This window comes from Trichomycterus rosablanca, chromosome 1 (genome assembly GCF_030014385.1).
Source record: "Trichomycterus rosablanca isolate fTriRos1 chromosome 1, fTriRos1.hap1, whole genome shotgun sequence".
NCBI lineage: Eukaryota > Metazoa > Chordata > Actinopteri > Siluriformes > Trichomycteridae > Trichomycterus > Trichomycterus rosablanca.
The window spans coordinates 75341115-75360770 of NC_085988.1; the positions used below are offsets into that span (position 1 = coordinate 75341115).

The 19656-nt window shown below is 40.2% G+C and overlaps 1 protein-coding gene across 1 annotated transcript; it reads left to right on the top strand.

The window, feature by feature from the left end:
• Window positions 1–4239: 4239 nt before the first annotated feature.
• LOC134324669 (ras-related protein Rab-19-like) lies at window positions 4240–11994 on the top strand. The gene is made up of 3 exons (XM_063006596.1): window positions 4240–4434; window positions 10884–11067; window positions 11638–11994. Exons 1-3 carry the CDS (start codon window positions 4240–4242, stop codon window positions 11910–11912), a joined length of 654 nt encoding a protein of 217 aa, XP_062862666.1. The 3' UTR covers window positions 11913–11994.
• The last annotated feature ends 7662 nt before the right edge of the window (window positions 11995–19656 follow it).

A 19656-nucleotide genomic window follows, 5' to 3' on the forward strand; every position in this document is an offset into this window, starting at 1 on the left:
CTGCAAAACACCCAGGAATTCTTGGTGTAATAGCATATACTTTAATATATTAAGTGAGTCATCATGGAAAGCTGAGTAGTGTGAGTGATATAATCTTCCAGCTTTCCATGGTCACACTACTTTTCAGCTATATATATACAGTGTATCACAAAAGTGAGTACACCCCTCACATTTCTGCAGATATTTAAGTATATCTTTTCATGGGACAACACTGACAAAATGACACTTTGACACAATGAAAAGTAGTCTGTGTGCAGCTTATATAACAGTGTAAATTTATTCTTCCCTCAAAATAACTCAATATACAGCCATTAATGTCTAAACCACCGGCAACAAAAGTGAGTACACCCCTTAGTGAAAGTTCCTGAAGTGTCAATATTTTGTGTGGCCACCATTATTTCCCAGAACTGCCTTAACTCTCCTGGGCATGGACTTTACCAGAGCTTCACAGGTTGCCACTGGAATGCTTTTCCACTCCTCCATGACGACATCACGGAGCTGGCGGATATTCGAGACTTTGCACTCCTCCACCTTCCGCTTGAGGATGCCCCAAAGATGTTCTATTGGGTTTAGGTCTGGAGACATGCTTGGCCAGTCCATCACCTTTACCCTCAGCCTCTTCAATAAAGCAGTGGTCGTCTTAGAGGTGTGTTTGGGGTCATTATCATGCTGGAACACTGCCCTGCGACCCATTTTCCGGAGGGAGGGGATCATGCTCTGCTTCAGTATTTCACAGTACTTATTGGAGTTCATGTGTCCCTCAATGAAATGTAACTCCCCAACACCTGCTGCACTCATGCAGCCCCAGACCATGGCATTCCCACCACCATGCTTGACTGTAGGCATGACACACTTATCTTTGTACTCCTCACCTGATTGCCGCCACACATGCTTGAGACCATCTGAACCAAACAAATTAATCTTGGTCTCATCAGACCATAGGACATGGTTCCAGTAATCCATGTCCTTTGTTGACATGTCTTCAGCAAACTGTTTGCGGGCTTTCTTGTGTAGAGACTTCAGAAGAGGCTTCTTTCTGGGGTGACAGCCATGCAGACCAATTTGATGTAGTGTGCGGCGTATGGTCTGAGCACTGACAGGCTGACCCCCCACCTTTTCAATCTCTGCAGCAATGCTGACAGCACTCCTGCGCCTATCTTTCAAAGACAGCAGTTGGATGTGACGCTGAGCACGTGCACTCAGCTTCTTTGGACGACCAACGCGAGGTCTGTTCTGAGTGGACCCTGCTCTTTTAAAACGCTGGATGATCTTGGCCACTGTGCTGCAGCTCAGTTTCAGGGTGTTGGCAATCTTCTTGTAGCCTTGGCCATCTTCATGTAGCGCAACAATTCGTCTTTTAAGATCCTCAGAGAGTTCTTTGCCATGAGGTGCCATGTTGGAACTTTCAGTGACCAGTATGAGAGAGTGTGAGAGCTGTACTACTAAATTGAACACACCTGCTCCCTATGCACACCTGAGACCTAGTAACACTAACAAATCACATGACATTTTGGAGGGAAAATGACAAGCAGTGCTCAATTTGGACATTTAGGGGTGTAGTCTCTTAGGGGTGTACTCACTTTTGTTGCCGGTGGTTTAGACATTAATGGCTGTATATTGAGTTATTTTGAGGGAAGAATAAATTTACACTGTTATATAAGCTGCACACAGACTACTTTTCATTGTGTCAAAGTGTCATTTTGTCAGTGTTGTCCCATGAAAAGATATACTTAAATATCTGCAGAAATGTGAGGGGTGTACTCACTTTTGTGATACACTGTATATATATATATAGCTGCCTTCTTTGTCTTCTGAGTCCTTCCACAAATCTTGTCATGACACTGCCTTTAATGTTGTCATGTGGGTGCCTCATCACATGCCCAAAGTAACATAACTTGCAAGAATTACAAACATTAAAAATGACATTTTGTCTTGGATGGGGCAGCAGTAAAACGTGCTAGCCAACCAGTGCTAAAATCTTGAGCTCTCAAGTTCAAATCTCAGCTCTGCTATCGGCCCGCCTGGCACCTACTTGCAGACATGATTAGTTAATGTCTGCCGGGTGAAAGGGCTGAAGGGATTCCTCTTTGCTGCTGCAACTGCAACCTCTGCTGGTTGATCGATGGCACCTGCACATAGGCTGGGAATAAAAGAAAGTGTGTGGCTCCCAAACACAATACTGATTCTTGTGTGAACCTGCTGTGTGCAGGTGAAAAAAAGCGGTCGGCAATACACGTGTTGGAGGTGTTGGTGTTAGGTACAGGCCTACTTGGCCAGAGTAGGAGTCTGCAGCAGTGAGGGAAGATATAATCAGGGTAAATGCAAATGACTAGATTGGGACTCTACTAGTCTTGTCTCCTTTAAATTACTTTTTGTATTTATTGTACTGTTTTTATCTGCACTGTGTACTGTACTGTCTTGTACTTTTTGTTCTATGTTGCACCCTGGTCCTAGAGGAATCAATATGTACTTGTATATAGCTGAAATGACAATAAAGCCTCTCTTGAACTCTTAAAAAAAGGGAAAATTGCATAAATATACATAGATTAAATACAATAACATTATGCTATGTACTCTATTACAGCCGCGTTTTAGCTTTTAGAATTTATAATCAAGAAAAAATATGTCTGTATAACTGACTGTAAACTAGACTATACTGATTCACTAGAGTCGACTCCCAAATGTCTGAAATCAAGCATCCATAGTGAATCCTAAACTACCAAATACGGTAAAGATGAGTTGTTTTTTTAACACCCAAATTCAGACGAAACGCGCTTTTGTGTTCACATTGGCTAGCAATACTCGGCGTCCAGCCATTTGATTGGATAGTAATATTGAGACTTCTGTCCTACAACCAGTCAACTTGTAAACATAGAATTTTAGCCAATCGTGGTGGAGAAGGCGGGATGTGTCGGAATAAAGGGAGGAAAAACACACTCCTTTCAAATTAAAAGATCAAAAACAGTAAGAGTCTACATAAAATAATTTTGTATTTATCTACACATATAAACATTTCTTTGTTTTTACATTATAAAAATATTAAAATAAAATATTTATATGTGTAATATTTACAAATTATGGTATGCCCATGTCTATATGGTGTTGTCCTAAAATTCTCCAAAAAATGTGGCAATAGGTGAATTGGCTGTTCTAAATTATATCTAAATGTAATTAATATAACTCTGATTGGTATAAAGTGTTGCAGTGTAGTATTGAACACTTCAAGACATCAAAACGTCAAAAACCACAAAGCAGATCACTAGTTTTCACCAGTTTCACCAGTGGATCACAGTGGTGGTGGGCTAGCATTAATGACCCCTGTTTTACCCAAGCACCGTGTTGTAGATTTAGTCCCTTAAATAAATGTTTTACCTTAGTTTTTTTTATGTATCTTCTGTTTAATGATCTCAAATTCAAAGTAAAAAAGAATGAATAAAGAATGCCCTTATTTGTCATATATACATGTACACATGTACAGTACAATCAAATTCTTTTTTCACATTTCCCAGCAAGTTTGGAGCTGGGGTCAGAGCGCAGGGTCAGCCATTGTACCCCTGGAGCAGACCCAATATTGGCTGCATAGATATGCAATAACAAGCAATCAAAAAGTGAGCAAACTGCGAATGTGTCATGTTTGTACACTAGTTTTTGTTTGTTTAATGATCTCATATTTAAACTGATAGGCAATAACAAAGGCAATCAGAAAGGGACAATTTGCAATTTCAAACTACTGCTGTTGAGAGGAATTATACAGACATGAAGCTTTATTTAATGTTTTATGAATGATTTTGTAAAAAATATATAATTCCAAGTAATTAAAACTGTGCTGTAGACATGTGAAGATAAACTACAGTACAATGCCCTGAGGGCAGTAGAGCAGGTAATTGTGAGACTGTGCTGAGTAGGCCGGGCGGGAACATCAGGTGAAACAGAGGAATGGAGGAAGTGGGTGGAATGAAGGAGGAACAGAACCCAGAGTAGAGAGGACCATTCTGTCAGAAGAAACAGGTACATAGCACAGGTAGAGGATTTGCTGAAACTGTTTTAATCATCTAACGGCTTCTATTCATTCCAGGCGAGTGTGTTGGGGGATGGAAATGGACCGTGACTCTAGAGGTGGACTGATGTGTCCTGTTTGAGACAAGTTTATAGCCTTTACAGAGTGGCAGTCACACTGTACAGAGTACGGAGACTGGCCAAAAGACATAGAGCCTGCATCATTACTATTTCAGCTTGACCATGCAGCCTGCAGGACTAGAACAAGATGAAACCTTTGATTTCTTGTTTAAGATTATTCTTATTGGAGACACCAATGTTGGCAAAACCTGCATAATACAGAGATTTAAGACTGGACTCTTCTCTGAGAGGCAACAGAACACTATTGGAGTGGACTTCACTGTTCGTACGCTCAATATTGAGGGCAAAAGAGTAAAGGTTGGTTTAATTTTGCTTTAAAATACACATTTTGACCTGCAAATTATGATTAATTTAATATTTCCCATCTGGCAAATTTTTAGAGCATAATTGTTGTTTTGTGTTATATAATTCGTATATAATTTGTTTTATATAGTCAAGTTACTTACTTTATCAGTAAGTAACAGAATTCCACTACTACAGTTTTTATTATACACACATTTTAAATCAGAAGGGTTTTTTTTGACGTTCTCCTAGTACAGTAAAATCTATAAAAATTATGCTATGCTATAAATGCGATCCTAGATATAAGATTTTAAATTTTTTTATTTACTTTTCTACATTTACAAACAAGCTAAGCTTTTTATGAGTGGAATTTGCCACATGCCATTAACCTTTATAAGTTACAGTCAGTGTGTTTTCTGTTCTGTTCTAGAGATTACTGTCCTTTGTATTCACATACATTATTTAAAGATAAGGTTTAAAAACACTGGCACATTTTTTGTAGGAACTTGTTCTGCATTACACCATCTTATCATTTAGGTAAATCCGTGTAAAGGTCATGTAAAGACGTTTAAAATAAACTAGTCAGACCAGCAGTGGGAGGGGACCTGTTCTACAGGTTTACTTAAAGACACATCCTTGTTTACCTCTTCTTACCTCAGACCACTTTCACCAACATGCAAAATCGTATCTTGTAATAATAATAGGCAGAATGTTTATGCTTTGTAATGGATCACTGGGTTCACCTGCTTCACTCTTGCCTAAGAACCTGATAAACCACAAGTACTAGAGGGATGACATCTGTAGTATGTTTGGATATGTCTTAGCAGAGCCACTGGCCTTGGGTGAGCACTTATCCGCCACAACTGCCTGTGGTGTGGTTGAGGCATAGGTGGAGAAATATAAGGGTATAGTGAGGTCCTCCCCACATGTTAGGGCTCTCTGTAAGCATTGGTGGCTTTACATGTCTGGCCAGCGAGGATGTCATGCAAAAGTAGGGTCTGCCATAGTGCATACTGCATAGGGAAATTGGACATACAAGAAAAAGTAGATCACTCTACACTTAAATGTTTTGTTTTATTTGTATAATCAATTTCCATACCACAAAATGCAACAGTGAGTACACATACACTGATCAGCCAGAACATTAAAACCACCTCCTTGTTTCTACACTCACTGTCCATTTTATCAGCTCCACTTACCATATAAAAGCACTTTAAAGTTCTACAATTACTGACTGTAGTCCATCTATTTCTCTAAATACCTTTTTAGCCGTTACCTTTTTCACCCTGTTCTTCAATGGTCAGGACCCCCACAGGAACACCACAGAGCAGGTATTATTTAGGTGGTGGATCATTCTCAGCACTGCAGTGACACTGACATGGTGGTGGTTGTGTTAGTGTGTGTTGTGCTGGTATGAGTGGATCAGACACAGCTGTGCTGCTGGAGTTTTTAAATACTGTGTCCACTGACTGTCCACTCTATTAGACACTCTTACTTAGTTGGTCCACCTTGTAGATGTAAAGTCAGAGACGATCGCTCATCTATTGCTGCTGTTTGAGTTGGTCATCTTCTAGACCTTCATCAGTGGTCACAGGACGCTGCCCACAGGGCACTGTTGGCTGGATATTTTTGGTTGGTGGACTGTTCTCAGTCCAGCAGTGACAGTGAGGTGTTTAAAAACTCCATCAGCATTGCTGTGTCTGATCCACTCATACCAACACAACACACACTAACACACCACCACCATGTCAGTGTCACTGCAGTGCTGAGAATGATCCACCACCTAAATAATACCTGCTCTGTGGTGGTCCTGTGGGGGTCCTGACCATTGAAGAACAGCATGAAAGGGGGCTAACAAAGCATGCAGAGAAACAGATGGACTACAGTCAGTAATTGTAGAACTACAAAGTGCTTCTATATGGTAAGTGGAGCTAATAAATTGGACAGTGAGTGTAGAAACAAGGAGGTGGTTTTAATGTTGTGGCTGATCGTTGTATAAAGTAAATAAAGTACTTAATTGATTTTTACCTCCTGAGAAAACAAAAAACACAGCAGCTATTTTGTTCTTTAATAGCTTTACTTTTATAAAAAGAAAACTTGCTGAACTAGAAAGACTCGTAAATGTTAGACTATTAAATAAATTGGCTGTGGTTTAGGTTAATAATGCTGAATCTGAATACAAGATCACTTTAAACCCAATTATACAGTTAGTTAGAGAGAGTGATTAATTACAGAGTTGGATGTGCAGGTACAGCAGGTGTGTTAGGTTACTATAGCACTGCACATCTTAAGAGAATTAGTGGATCTCAGTGGGATTTAGCACAAGGTAGCAGCTATTCACACCCATTATCAAGGTGCTTCATAATGATTTACAGCAGTGCCAAATAGCATGCTACTCACAGTTTGAGATTTTGCAGAGATTTTAATTACTTTATTAATACACTGTCATCACCCTTTTACTCAACAATTGCTTGACTTATGGAGTGCAGCAACTGGTTCTCCCATCTCTGCCCAGAACTTCATTTAAAGTCACTCAGATCCTTATATTTTTCCTGCTTCTAACACATCAACTTCAAGAACTGACTGTTCTTAACCTTTAATTAGTGTTCAGGTATTCAGGTATTCATGTATAATTAAGTATTTTAAGAACCACCATAAAAGACTTAACAGTGGCCCTAAAGTAGAAGCTAACCACAGACAAGCACGCTTTACTTTGTCATGGATATACACCGATCAGCCATAACATTAAAACCACCTCCTTGTTTCTACACTCACTGTCCATTTTATCAGCTCTACTAACCATATAGAAGCACTTTAAAGCTATACAATTACTGACTGTAGTTCATCTCTTACTCTGCATGCTTTGGGCAGCGCCTGTGACCACTGATGAAGGTCTAGAAGATGACCAACTCAAACAGCAGCAATAGATGAGCGATCGTCTCTGACTTTACATCTACAAGGTGAACCAACTAGTTAGGAGTGGACAGTGAGTGGACACGGTATTTAAAAACTCCATCAGCGCTGCTGTGTCTGATCCACTCACAACACACACTAACACACCACCACCATGTCAGTGTCCCTGCAGTGCTGAGAATCATCCACCACCTAAATAATACCTACTCTGTTGTGGTCCTGTGGGGGTCCTGACCATTGAAGAACAGGGTGAAAACAGGCTAAAAAGTATGCAGAGAAACAGATGGACTACAGTCAGTAATTGTAGAACTACAAAATGCTTCCATATGATAAGTGGAGCTCATAAAATGGACAGTGAGTGTAGAAACAAGGAGGTGGTTTTAATGTTATGGCTGATCGGTGTATAGGCTGCTACATATTTAAAAAAGCACCTGCTCCTCCTTTTTCTTTGTCTATGCACTCAGCAACAAACTTTAGCGTAACAAGTTTGTTTGGACCAGAAAGTAGAATACAGCATTTTGCTTTTGCAGTGATTTATTTTTAAAAAATCAACTTTTTTTCATCCTGTCTGCTTTCCAGCCTGGCGTCTTCTCTGTAACACACAGGTACACACACAAGAGGAAGCACAAAACAGGGGTTAAATACCCAGGTGACCACAACAGGTGGCTCCACTAATTAACCCTCATATTCATACCGCAGTCTCTTCCCTTTTGTTGCAGTCTTGAGCTACGACTTCTTTCACATGTCACATTCAGTTAAACTTCAATGTGCTGGTTATCTGAATTAGAGATGTAATTCTTGCACTGCAGCATGTAAAGAAAAGTGTTGTTACGTTTGACTGTAGACAATGCCACATGCATTCCAATTTGGCAGACTTGTTTTGCATGGTTTTGAATTGCATTTGACCATTCTGGTTCTTCCCATTCCAAAGGGGTATAATAGGATTAAGGTTAGGGCTCTGTGCAGTTTCTTCACCGCAAGCAAAATAATCTAAGCTTTAATCGTCTTCATGAACCCCGTCCTGCGCACCTGAGTGTTGAAATACAGTTAAGTTAAAACAAAAAAGGGCATTCCCCAAACTGTTGCCACAAAGTTGGAATTTATTTTATATAATTACTACACTGACATGATTGGTTAAACTGGACCTGCTATGATTCTGACCAGGATAAAGAGGTAAATGAAAAAGAATTACAAATAATAATATAATTAGCAGTGGGTAGGCCTGAAGGCATGTCCATATACTTTTAAAAATTTTGTGTATATGTCCCCCTACAATTGTAAACATTTAACTTCAACTGTGCACCCAGTATTCTGAAGATTATGTTACAAAACCTTACATTTAAATTTTTACAACTGAAATTAAAGGAGCTTTGCATTTGCCAACCTATTAAAAATTCCTTTTAGCGGGCCGCTCAGGTGGCGCAGCGGTAAAAACACACGCTGGAACCAGAGCTGGGATCTCGAATACATCGTATCGAATCTCAGCTCTGCCTGCCGTCTAAGGCTGAGCGGCCACATGAACGACGTTTGGTCTGTTGTTTAGATATGGGCGGGACTAAGCCGGATGTGCAATTACAACCTCTGCTGGCTGATTGATGGCACCTGCAAAGAGATGAAAAAAGAGTGCTCTCAGGGTGTGTCTCTCAGTACACAACGCTGAGCTGCACTGCACTCGTCAAAGTGCAGGTGATAAGATGCATACGGCATGCTGCCCATGTGTTGGAGAGGGCGTGGGTTAGCTTCGTTCTTCTCAATCAGAGCAGGGATCAGCATTGGTGGAGAGGAGGCTTGATGCAATCGGGCAATTGGACGCACTAAAAAGGGAGAAAAAGGGGAGAAAATGCATAAACAAAATATATATATACTGTATATATATATATATATATACAGTTGAAACCAGAAGTTTACATACACTATATAAAAAGACACATGTGCATGTTTTTTCTCACTGTCTCACATGAAATCAGAATAAACTCTTCCTGTTTTAGGTCAATTAGGATTACCACAATTATTTCTATGTGCTAACTGCCAGAATAATGAAAGAGATAATTTTTTAAGGCAATTTTTACTACTTTCTTCAAAGTCAAAAGTTTAAATACACTAAGATTACTATGCCTTTAAACAATTTGGGACAGCCCATATGATCATGTCATGTCTTTGGAAGCTTCTGATAGGTTTATTGGCAACATCTGAGTTAAGTGGAGACACCTGTGGATGTATTTTAAGGCACACCTGAAACACACTGCTTCTTTGTGTAACATCATGGGAAAGTCAAAAGAAATCTGCCAAGATATCAGGAAGAGAATTGTGGACTTGCACAAGTCTTGTTCATCCTTGGGTACAATTTCCAGATGCCTGAAGGTGCCTCGTTCATCTGTACAAACAATTATACGCAAGTTCAAACAAGATGGGAATGTCCAGCCATCATACCGCTCAGGAAGGAGACCGGTTCTGTGTCCCAGAGATGAACGTGCTTTGGTCCGAAATGTGCACATCAACCCAAGAACAACAGCAAAAGACCTTGTGAAGATGCTGGCTGAAGCTGGTAAGAGTGTGTCATTATCCACAGTGAAACGAATACTGTATCGACATGGGCTGAAAGGCCACTCTGCCAGGAAGAAGCCATTACTCCAAAAGAAACATAAAAAAGCCAGATTAATGTTTGCAAATGCACACAGGGACAAAGACTTTAATTTTTGGAGACATGTCCTGTGGTCTGACGAAACTAAAGTTGAACTGTTTGGCCATAATGACCATCGTTACGTTTGGAGGAAAAAGGGGGAAGCTTGCAAGCCTGAGAACACCATCCCAACTGTGAAACATGGGGGTGGCAGCATCATGTTGTGGGGTTGTTTTGCTGCAGGAGGGACTGGTGCACTTCACAAAATAGATGGCATCATGAGGAAAGAACATTATGTGGAAATACTGAAGCAACATCTCAAGACATCAGCCAGGAAGTTAAAGCTTGGGCGCAAATGGGTCTTCCAAATGGACAATGACCCGAAGCATACTGCCAAACTGGTTACAAAGTGGCTTAAGGATAACAAAGTCAATGTTTTGGAGTGGCCATCACAAAGCCCTGATCTAAATCCTATAGAAAATTTATGGGCAAAGCTGAAAAGGCAGGTGCGAGCAAGGCGGCCTACAAACATGGTTTACACCAGTTCTGTCAGGAGGAATGGGCCAAAATTCCTGCCAACTATTGTGAGAAGCTTGTGGAAGGATATCCTAAACGTTTGACCCAAGTCATACAGTTTAAGGGCAACAGTACCAAATACTAATGAAATGTATGTAAACTTTTGACTTTGAAGAAAGTAATAAAAATTGCCTTAAAAAATTCTCTCTTTCATTATTCTGGCAGTTAGCACATAGACATAATTGTGGTAATCCTAATTGACCTAAAACAGGAAGAGTTTATTCCGATTTCATGTGAGACAGTGAGAAAAAACATGCACATGTGTCTTTTTATATAGTGTATGTAAACTTCTGGTTTCAACTGTATATATATAAAATTATTTTAGAAAACTCTTACATTCTGTCATTTGTAACAGATGCAAGTTTGGGACACCGCAGGACAGGAGAGATTCCGCACCATCACACAGAGCTACTACCGCAGTGCACATGGAGCAATGATCACCTATGATATCACTCGCAAAAGCACTTTCAATTCTATACCACAATGGATTAGTGAGGTGGAGAAGTTCGGAGCTGCCAACATCCTCCTTGCTCTGATAGGTACGTACAACAGAATTTTGCAAAAGTTCATGTTAAAAGTGCCCAGGTGGGGCAGCGGGATATTCCGCTAGCACACCAGCAGAGAGATTCTGAACTCCTTGGTTCGAAACTCGGCTGGGCACCATCTGGTGGGCATAATTAGCAGTGCCTGCAGCAGATATTAATTAGCCACCGTATTTGCAAGGAGGGGGCCGGACTATGTGTGGGTGTGTGTGTGGGTGTGTGGGTGTGTGTGTGGGTGGGTAGGTGTGTGTGTGGGTGGGTGGGTCTTTCTACGCTGTGTAAAAACCCTGATTGGTGGAAGAGGCGCCTGTGCAGAATGCAGGGGCGAGAAGAGAGCTGTACACGTGTCGGAAGAGGCGTGTACAGCGATGTGCTCTCCTCAGATGTATGATCAATCTGGTATCCCTCAACAGCGGAAGACAAATTAAGTGCGCTAAACTGGGAGGAAAATGGGGAGAAAATGCATTAAAAAAGTACATATTAAAATCTGTATTTATTTAGTTAATCACTGCTGTGACTGTTAGATATGTTCTTTTCCACTGCCCCACTGATTGATCTCATTTACAGGTAATAAATGTGACCTGGAGTCTGAGAGAGAGGTTCAGTTTACAGAGGCGTGTTCATTAGCAAAGGAGAAAGAATTACTAGTCGCACTGGAAACCTCAGCCAAGGAGGCCCAGAATGTGGATGAGGGCTTCATCATGATGGCACGTGAGCTACTGGCACGCAACGGACTGGCGGTAAAAGTGAACAATAATAAAATGGATTCTCAACACATCTTACTGAGGTCCAATTCCAGACCGATTATCATCCCTATACAGAAGAAGCCATGTGAGTGCTGACACAGGACCAGACTATAAAAGCAGAGCTGTGCAATTGAATAAACTAGTACATTTAGTGATTGTTACATTTTAAAATATTAAAACCAGTTGGTGTTTCAGTGTGGACATTGATAATGATGGCTTCTTAGTGGGTAACCAGTTGAATAGAGGTTACCATCATCTGTTGTCAGTGTCATGCCCCAACACTATGCATCCAACCTCCTTAGGAAATTATAGCCTTAAACCTTATACTGCCAAAAGTATGTTGACATTGGATCTCATTCTTGTTATAGTACATACCATTCAAAAACATGGGCATTATTACTATTCAGCTATAACAGCTTATACCTTTCTGGGAAGGGTTTTCTAAAGACGTTGTGTCTGTGGGAATTTTGGTCAAAAGAGCATTACTGAGATCAGGCAGTGGGGTTGATTATGAAGGTCTGACTCACATTGGACATTTCAAATTTTCCCAAAGGTGTTTTAATGTTTAGGGTGATGTTTGCAGGCCCCTGGAGGTTCTGTACAACAATGCCTAGTATTCAAATTTGGGCCATGCAAGGAGGATAGGTGTGTAAGGTGGGGCCTGTCCAAATAACTCACTCACTCACTCACTGTCTTAACTGCTTATCCAATTATGGTCGCTATGGGGTGCTGGAGCTTATCCCAGCTTTTCAATGGGTGCAAGGCACACAGTAACACCCTGGACGGGGCGCCAGTCCATCACAGATTAGACACACACATACACACACCTATTCACCTATAGGGCAATTCAGTGTCTCCAATTAACTTGCATGTTTTTGGACTGTGGGAGGAAACCGGAGCTCCAAGAAGAAACCCATGCGGACCCGGGGAGAACATGCAAACTGCACACAGAAAGGACCCAGACCGCCCCACCTGGGGATCGAACCCAGGACCTTCTTGCTGTGAGGCGACAGTGCTACCCACTTAGCCACCGTGTCGCCCCAAAATTCCCCACAGATTTGTAGAGGACCCTATTTTCTTACTCTCTGGTTAAGGGTCCCTGGCACAAGTGGTGATGGAATAGAGAGAGCATGGCATGTGAGCTGCTTTACATGTCAGAGTGGGTGTGTGCAAGCTAGTTCTTCTCAATTAGTCTCAGTCTAGTGCATGCAGTGGAGGAACTGCAATGGTGATTTAGAAATGACTCAAAAGTGGACTTTGAATCTCACTCCTGCTGAAATTATAACCTCTGCTGGCTGTTCAGTGACACCTGGTGACCACGGAATAATGGAGATTTGTCTGTGGCTCTCTGTGCTCTATATGGATCTCCATATGAACCAGTGGCAATTTCTCTAAGACTGCAAGGGAAGCTCAGCTTCCCCTAAAATGTCAAAAATTAAATGGTCAAATATGTACAGTGGTGCTTGAAAGTTTGTGAACTCTTTAGAATTTTCTATATTTCTGCATACATATGATCTAAAACATCATCAGATTTTCTCACAAGTCCTAAAAGTAGATAAAGAGAACCCAGTTAAACAAATGAGACAAAAAAATTGTACTTGGTCATTTATTTATTGAGGAAAATGATCCAATATTACATATTTGTGAGTGGCAAAAGTATGTGAACCTCTAGGATTCGCAGTTAATTTGAAGGTGAAATTAGAGTCAGGTGTTTTCAATCAATGGGATGACAATCAGGTGTGAGTGGGCACCCTGTTTTATTTAAAGAACAGGGATCTATCAAAGTCTGCTCTTCACAACACATGTGTGTGGTAGTGTATCATGGCACGAACAAAGGAGATTTCTGAGGACCTCAGAAAAAGAGTTGTTGATGCTCATCAGGCTGGAAAAGGTTACAAAACCATCTCTAAAGAGTTTGGACTCCACCAATCCACAGTCAGACAGATTGTGTACAAATGGAGGAAATTCAAGACCATTGTTACCCTCCCCAGGAGTGGTCGACCAACAAAGATCACTCCAAGAGCAAGGCGTGTAATAGTCGGCGAGGTCACAAAGGACCCCAGGGTAACTTCTAAGCAACTGAAGGCCTCTCTCACATTGGCTAGTGTTAATGCTCATGAGTCCACCATCAGGAGTACACTGAACAACAATGGTGTGCATGGCAGGGTTGCAAGGAGAAAGCCACTGCTCTCCAAAAAGAACATTGCTGCTCGTTTGCAGCTTGCTACAGATCACGTGAACAAGCCAGGAGGCTATTGGAAAAATGTTTTGTGGACGGATGAGACCAAAATAGAACTTTTTGGTTTAAATGAAAAGCGTTATGTTTGGAGAAAGGAAAACACTGCATTCCAGCATAAGAACCTTGTCCCATCTGTGAAACATGGTGGTGGTAGTATCATGGTTTGGGCCTGTTTTGCTGCATCTGGGCCAGGACGGCTTGCCATCATTGATGGAACAATGAATTCTGATTTATATCAGAAAATTCTTAAGGAAAATGTCAGGACATCTGTCCATGAACTGAATCTCAAGAGAAGGTGGGTCATGCAGCAAGACAACGACCCTAAGCACACAAGTCGTTCTACAAAGAATGGTTAAAGTAGAATAAAGTTAATGTTTTGGAATGGCCAAGTCAAAGTCCTGACCTTAATCCAATCGAAATGTTGTGGAAGGACCTGAAGCGAGCAGTTAATGTGAGGAAACCCACCAACATCCCAGAGTTTAAGCTGTTCTGTACGGAGGAATGGGCTAAAATTCCCCCAAGCCGGTGTGCAGGACTGATCAACAGTTACCGGAAACGTTTAGTTGCAGTTATTGCTGCAAAGGGGGGTCACACCAGATACTGAAAGCAAAGGTTCACATACTTTTGCCACTCACAAATATGTAATATTGGATCATTTTCCTCAATAAATAAATGACCAAGTATAATATTTTTGTCTCATTTGTTTAACTGGGTTCTCTTTATCTACTTTTAGGACTTGTGTGAAAATCTGATGATGTTTTAGGTCATATTTATGCAGAAATATAGAAAATTCTAAAGGGTTCACAAACTTTCAAGCACCACTGTACAGTTGTGTTAATATTTCATTGACTACAAATGCGTTAGAACACGTTCATCTCGAAGACGAGTTCGTTCAGAATCAGCTACTTATCACAAATCGACTGACTCGAACTTCTCATACATTCCTGTAGCGTTAATGCATTTGCCCACAGAAGCTGAGCGTCTATTCACTTCAACGGGGCTGCATGGAACGTTTTTCATTGCTTCGAAACTCGCCGGTCATTGGATAAATGCCACGATTTTGTCCCGCCCCCGGACTTTGGGGGTGAATGGAGCTGTGGGCGGGTCTGGACGCGGAACTTCTGCAAGATGATTGGAGGATCAGTCGACAGGCTGAATCCCGTTTTGATTGACAGCTATTTGCTGGCCATTGAGAGGACACTGGTGAAGTCCCTGGAAAAGACGCCTACTTGGTACGATAGGATCAGAGCCGTAGATAGAGAGAGTTGCGACACTCCTTGATCTCGCCGCTACGCGGTCACGTGGTTCATGTAACCCTCCAATAGTTCCAAACAAACCCGGCGCTGTCATGTTCTCATATGGGACAGGCAGCAGTGAATTAAATATTAAACGCTAAATAATAAACATTTGTACAATTTCTGGGTATTTTCAACTGCCTTTACATTTACTGCATCTGCTTTAATGTCAATTTGGTATATAAAGTGGAAGATTGATGTTTATAATGACTTGTTAATAGGTCGTTCTTGTTAACACACAGTACATTATATTAGCATACATTACATAATGCCATATCATTAAGTAGTAGAGACAATATACAGTATAGACATTAAAGTTTTTTTGTTTTGTTTTTTGTATAAACTAATCTCCCTTCACTTTCCTGAGGATTCATAATAATAATCATTTTGGCTAAACACTAAGTCATGTGCTGGATTCATAAGGTTTACCTGCACTGAATGATTAGATTCATAAACACACTACCGTATCAAAAACATTATAGTGCAGGTACAGTGCCTTGCAAAAGTATTCAGCCCCCTTGAACTTTTCAACCTTTTGCCACATTTCAGGCTTTAAACATAAAGATATGAAATTTTAATTTTTTGTGAAGAATCAACAACAAGTGGGACACAATCGTGAAGTGGAACGAAATTTATTGGATATTTTAAACTTTTTTTAGAAATAAAAAACTGAAAAGTGGGGCGTGCAATATTATTCAGCCCCCTTGCGTTAATACTTTGTAGCGCCACCTTTTGCTGCGATTACAGCTGCAAGTCGCTTGGGGTATGTCTCTATTAGTTTTGCACATCGAGATACTGAAATTTTTGCCCATTCTTCCTTGCAAAACAGCTCGAGCTCAGTGAGGTTGAATGGAGAGCGTTTGTGAACAGCAGTTTTCAGCTCTTTCCACAGATTCTCGATGGGATTCAGGTCTGGACTTTGACTTGGCCATTTTCACCTGGATAAGTTTATTTGTGAACCATTCCATTGTAGATTTTGCTTTATGTTTTGGATCATTGTCTTGTTGGAAGATAAATCACCGTCCCTGTCTCAGGTCTTTTGCAGACTGCAACAGGTTTTCTTCCAGAATGGTCCTGTATTTGGCTCCATCCATCTTCCCATCAATTTTAACCATCTTCCCTGTCCCTGCTGAAGAAAATCAGGCCCAAACCATGATGCTGCCACCACCATGTTTGACAGTGGGGATGGTGTGTTCAGGGTGATGAGCTGTGTTGCTTTTATGCCAAACATAACGTTTTGCATTGTGGCCAAAAAGTTCGATTTTGGTTTCATCTGACCAGAGCACCTTCTTCCACATGTTTGGTGTGTCTCCCAGGTGACTTTTTATGGATATCTTTGAGAAATGGCTTTCTTCTTGCCACTCTTCCATAAAGGCCAGATTTGTGCAGTGTACGACTGATTGTGTCCTATGGACAGAGTCTCCCACCTCAGCTGTAGATCTCTGCAGTTCATTCAGAGTGATCATGGGCCTCTTGGCTGCATCTCTGATCAGTCTTCTCCTTGTTTGAGCTGAAAGTTTAGAGGGACGGCCGGGTCTTGGTAGATTTGCAGTGGTCTGATACTCCCTTCATTTCAATATGATCGCTTGCACAGTGCTCCTTGAGATGTTTAAAGCTTGGGAAATCTTTTTGTATCCAAATTCGGCTTTAAACTTCTCCACAACAGTATCTCGGACCTGCCTGGTGTGTTCCTTGGTCTTCATGATGCTCTCTGCGCTTTAAACAGAACTCTGAGACTGTCACAGAGCAGGTGCATTTATACGGAGACTTGATTACACACAGGTGGATTCTATTTATCACCATCAGTCATTTAGGTCAACATTGGATCATTCAGAGATCCTCACTGAACTTCTGGAGTGAGTTTGCTGCACTGAAAGTAAAGGGGCTGAATAATATTGCACGCCCCACTTTTCAGGTTTTTATTTCTAAAAAAAGTTTAAAATATCCAATAAATTTCGTTCCACTTCACAATTGTGTCGCACTTGTTATTGATTCTTCACAAAAAATTACAATTTCATATCTTTATGTTTAAAGCCTGAAATGTGGCAAAAGGTTGAAAAGTTCAAGGGGGCTGAATACTTTTGCAAGGCACTGTACATGAAAAAGCATTCATTCATCTCTTATTTCATGAGTGATTAATAAGGTACATGAGTGGACAAGGTACACAAACCATGTAGTTGAGTTAAAGTAGAGATATCCAAGGTAACATATTACTCCAGTAAAAGTAGTAGTAAAAGTAAAAATACTCTTTACCTCCACTAAAGTACTAAACTAAATTTACCTTCAAATGTACTTAAGTATGAAAGTAAAAGTATAATGATTTATTGTGGTTCTAATGTTTTATGATCATTTCTGTAACAAGACTCTTGATTAATCAACTCATTTTAGGTGAAAAGACTCTAGTGTCATTAAGCTTAACTGACTAAGCTAAATTGGGTTATACCTATTAATTAAGATAAACATGTAACATTTAGTGCTGAGCAAATGCTAAACAATAACAGTATTAAGTATATTAATGACATCAAATTCATTATTTTTTTAAAACAAAGCAACATACAGCTAAAAATGCTTGATAAGTAGTGAAAATGAATGGGGCTCTATGGGATGTTTGGAACTATACAGAGCTCCACAACCCGGAAGCTGCACAGAAAAATATGTCCCGCCCCCTTTCCAACGGTTCCCTATGGGAGTGTCGCCACTCTGTTCTCTCTACCGCTCTGGATAGGATCACAGGCCATTTTCTTGAAAAGGAACGGAGGGCAGAATTTATGTATAAATAAATTGACAAATTTTATGATGTAAGCCGACAATGAGCTTCCCCTCTTTGAAAGACCAGCAGCCGCCACTGATATGAACCCACCTTGAGCAAGTAAAAAGCAGCAGTTGGCTTCTGCACATGTGTAGTATAAGTGGTGTGTTAATCACCGCTTTTCTCGGTCAGGAGATGCAAAATGCAATCAAGTAATTGGAAATGTCCAGACAGAAGAAATTTAGGGAAAATGCATGTTACAGAAAGACAGGTCCACAGGCCTTTTAAACCTAGAAACCTCTAAACAGTTTGCCAAAAGTAATAAACAAAATCACAAATTTGCTACAAAAAGACATCTAAAACTAATAATGGACATACATGCTTAAAAAAGCACCTGAATAATAATCTTATTACAAACTATTACAAATGACCCAAAATATGTTTTTATTTTAAATGTTGCAGGATTTCGCTGGATGACTTATCAAAGCAATACACATTTGTTCACTCCTGCAAATAAACGTTTCCCCATTTTTGTCACATAAACTATTGGAGCTGGTGAAAGTTTTTAATCATAATTGAAGAACAAAAAAATATTGAAAAATATATACAACTGTTCAATAACCGATCTTATTAAAATATACAAATCCACACATACTTCTCAAGTAATTGGAAACCAATAACATTTGTTCACAAATAAGCAAAAACATTTACCTACAGCTGAAACATGTATAGCTCTTTACTTAAAATTTCACCCCTAGAAAAGTTCTGATAATCTATATACATTTTACTATTTACATTCAATAGTCCAGGGTGTTTTTTTACTGAAGCTAAGATTAGCCAACAAGCGATAGATATTCTCTGCAAAAGTTTCTTTGCGTACCCCAGTTTCCGCTTACACCCCAAATACATGCTACCACTAGCTGCTCATAAATGACAGTAGGTCTATAGGTGAATATGTAAATCTGTGGTGCACTGTGATCGTGTCCATTGTGTATTTTCTATGTATTGACCTACCACATGCCTGATAAAGAGTAAATAAAAAATTAAATAAAATTAAGACAAAATGTGCATCAAAAATAAAAAAAAGAATAAAGTAAAATATATAACACTAACAGTAAATTTTGAACCATTACATGAACCATTGAATACCAAATTAAAGAGCTTAGTTTAAATTAGATTACATTGCTTAATGTTGTACACTGATCAGCCATAACTTTAAAACCGCCTCCTTGTTTCTACTCTGTCCATTTTATCGGCTCCACTTACCATATAGAAGCACTTTGTAGTTCTACAAATACTGACTGTAGTCCATGTGTTTATCTGCATGCTTTGTTAGCCTCCTTTCATGCTGTTCTTCAATGGTCAGGACTCTGCCAGGACCACCACAGAGCAAGTATTATTTAAATGGTGGGTCATTCCCAGCACTGCAGTGACACTGGTGTTTTAGTGTTTGTTGTGCTGGTATGAGTGGATAAGACACAGCAGCACTGCTGGAGTTTTTAAACACATCACTGTCACTGCTGGACTAAGAATTGTCCACCAACCAAAAATATCCAG

Bases quoted from the DNA above. Each gene is read 5' to 3' on its own strand.
- LOC134324669 (XM_063006596.1), top strand. From the start codon at position 4,240: ATGCAGCCTGCAGGACTAGAACAAGATGAAACCTTTGATTTCTTGTTT. The intron at 4,435-10,883 runs GTTGGTTTAATT...CATTTGTAACAG, and splicing joins TTGAGGGCAAAAGAGTAAAG to ATGCAAGTTTGGGACACCGC. The intron at 11,068-11,637 runs GTACGTACAACA...TCTCATTTACAG, and splicing joins CATCCTCCTTGCTCTGATAG to GTAATAAATGTGACCTGGAG.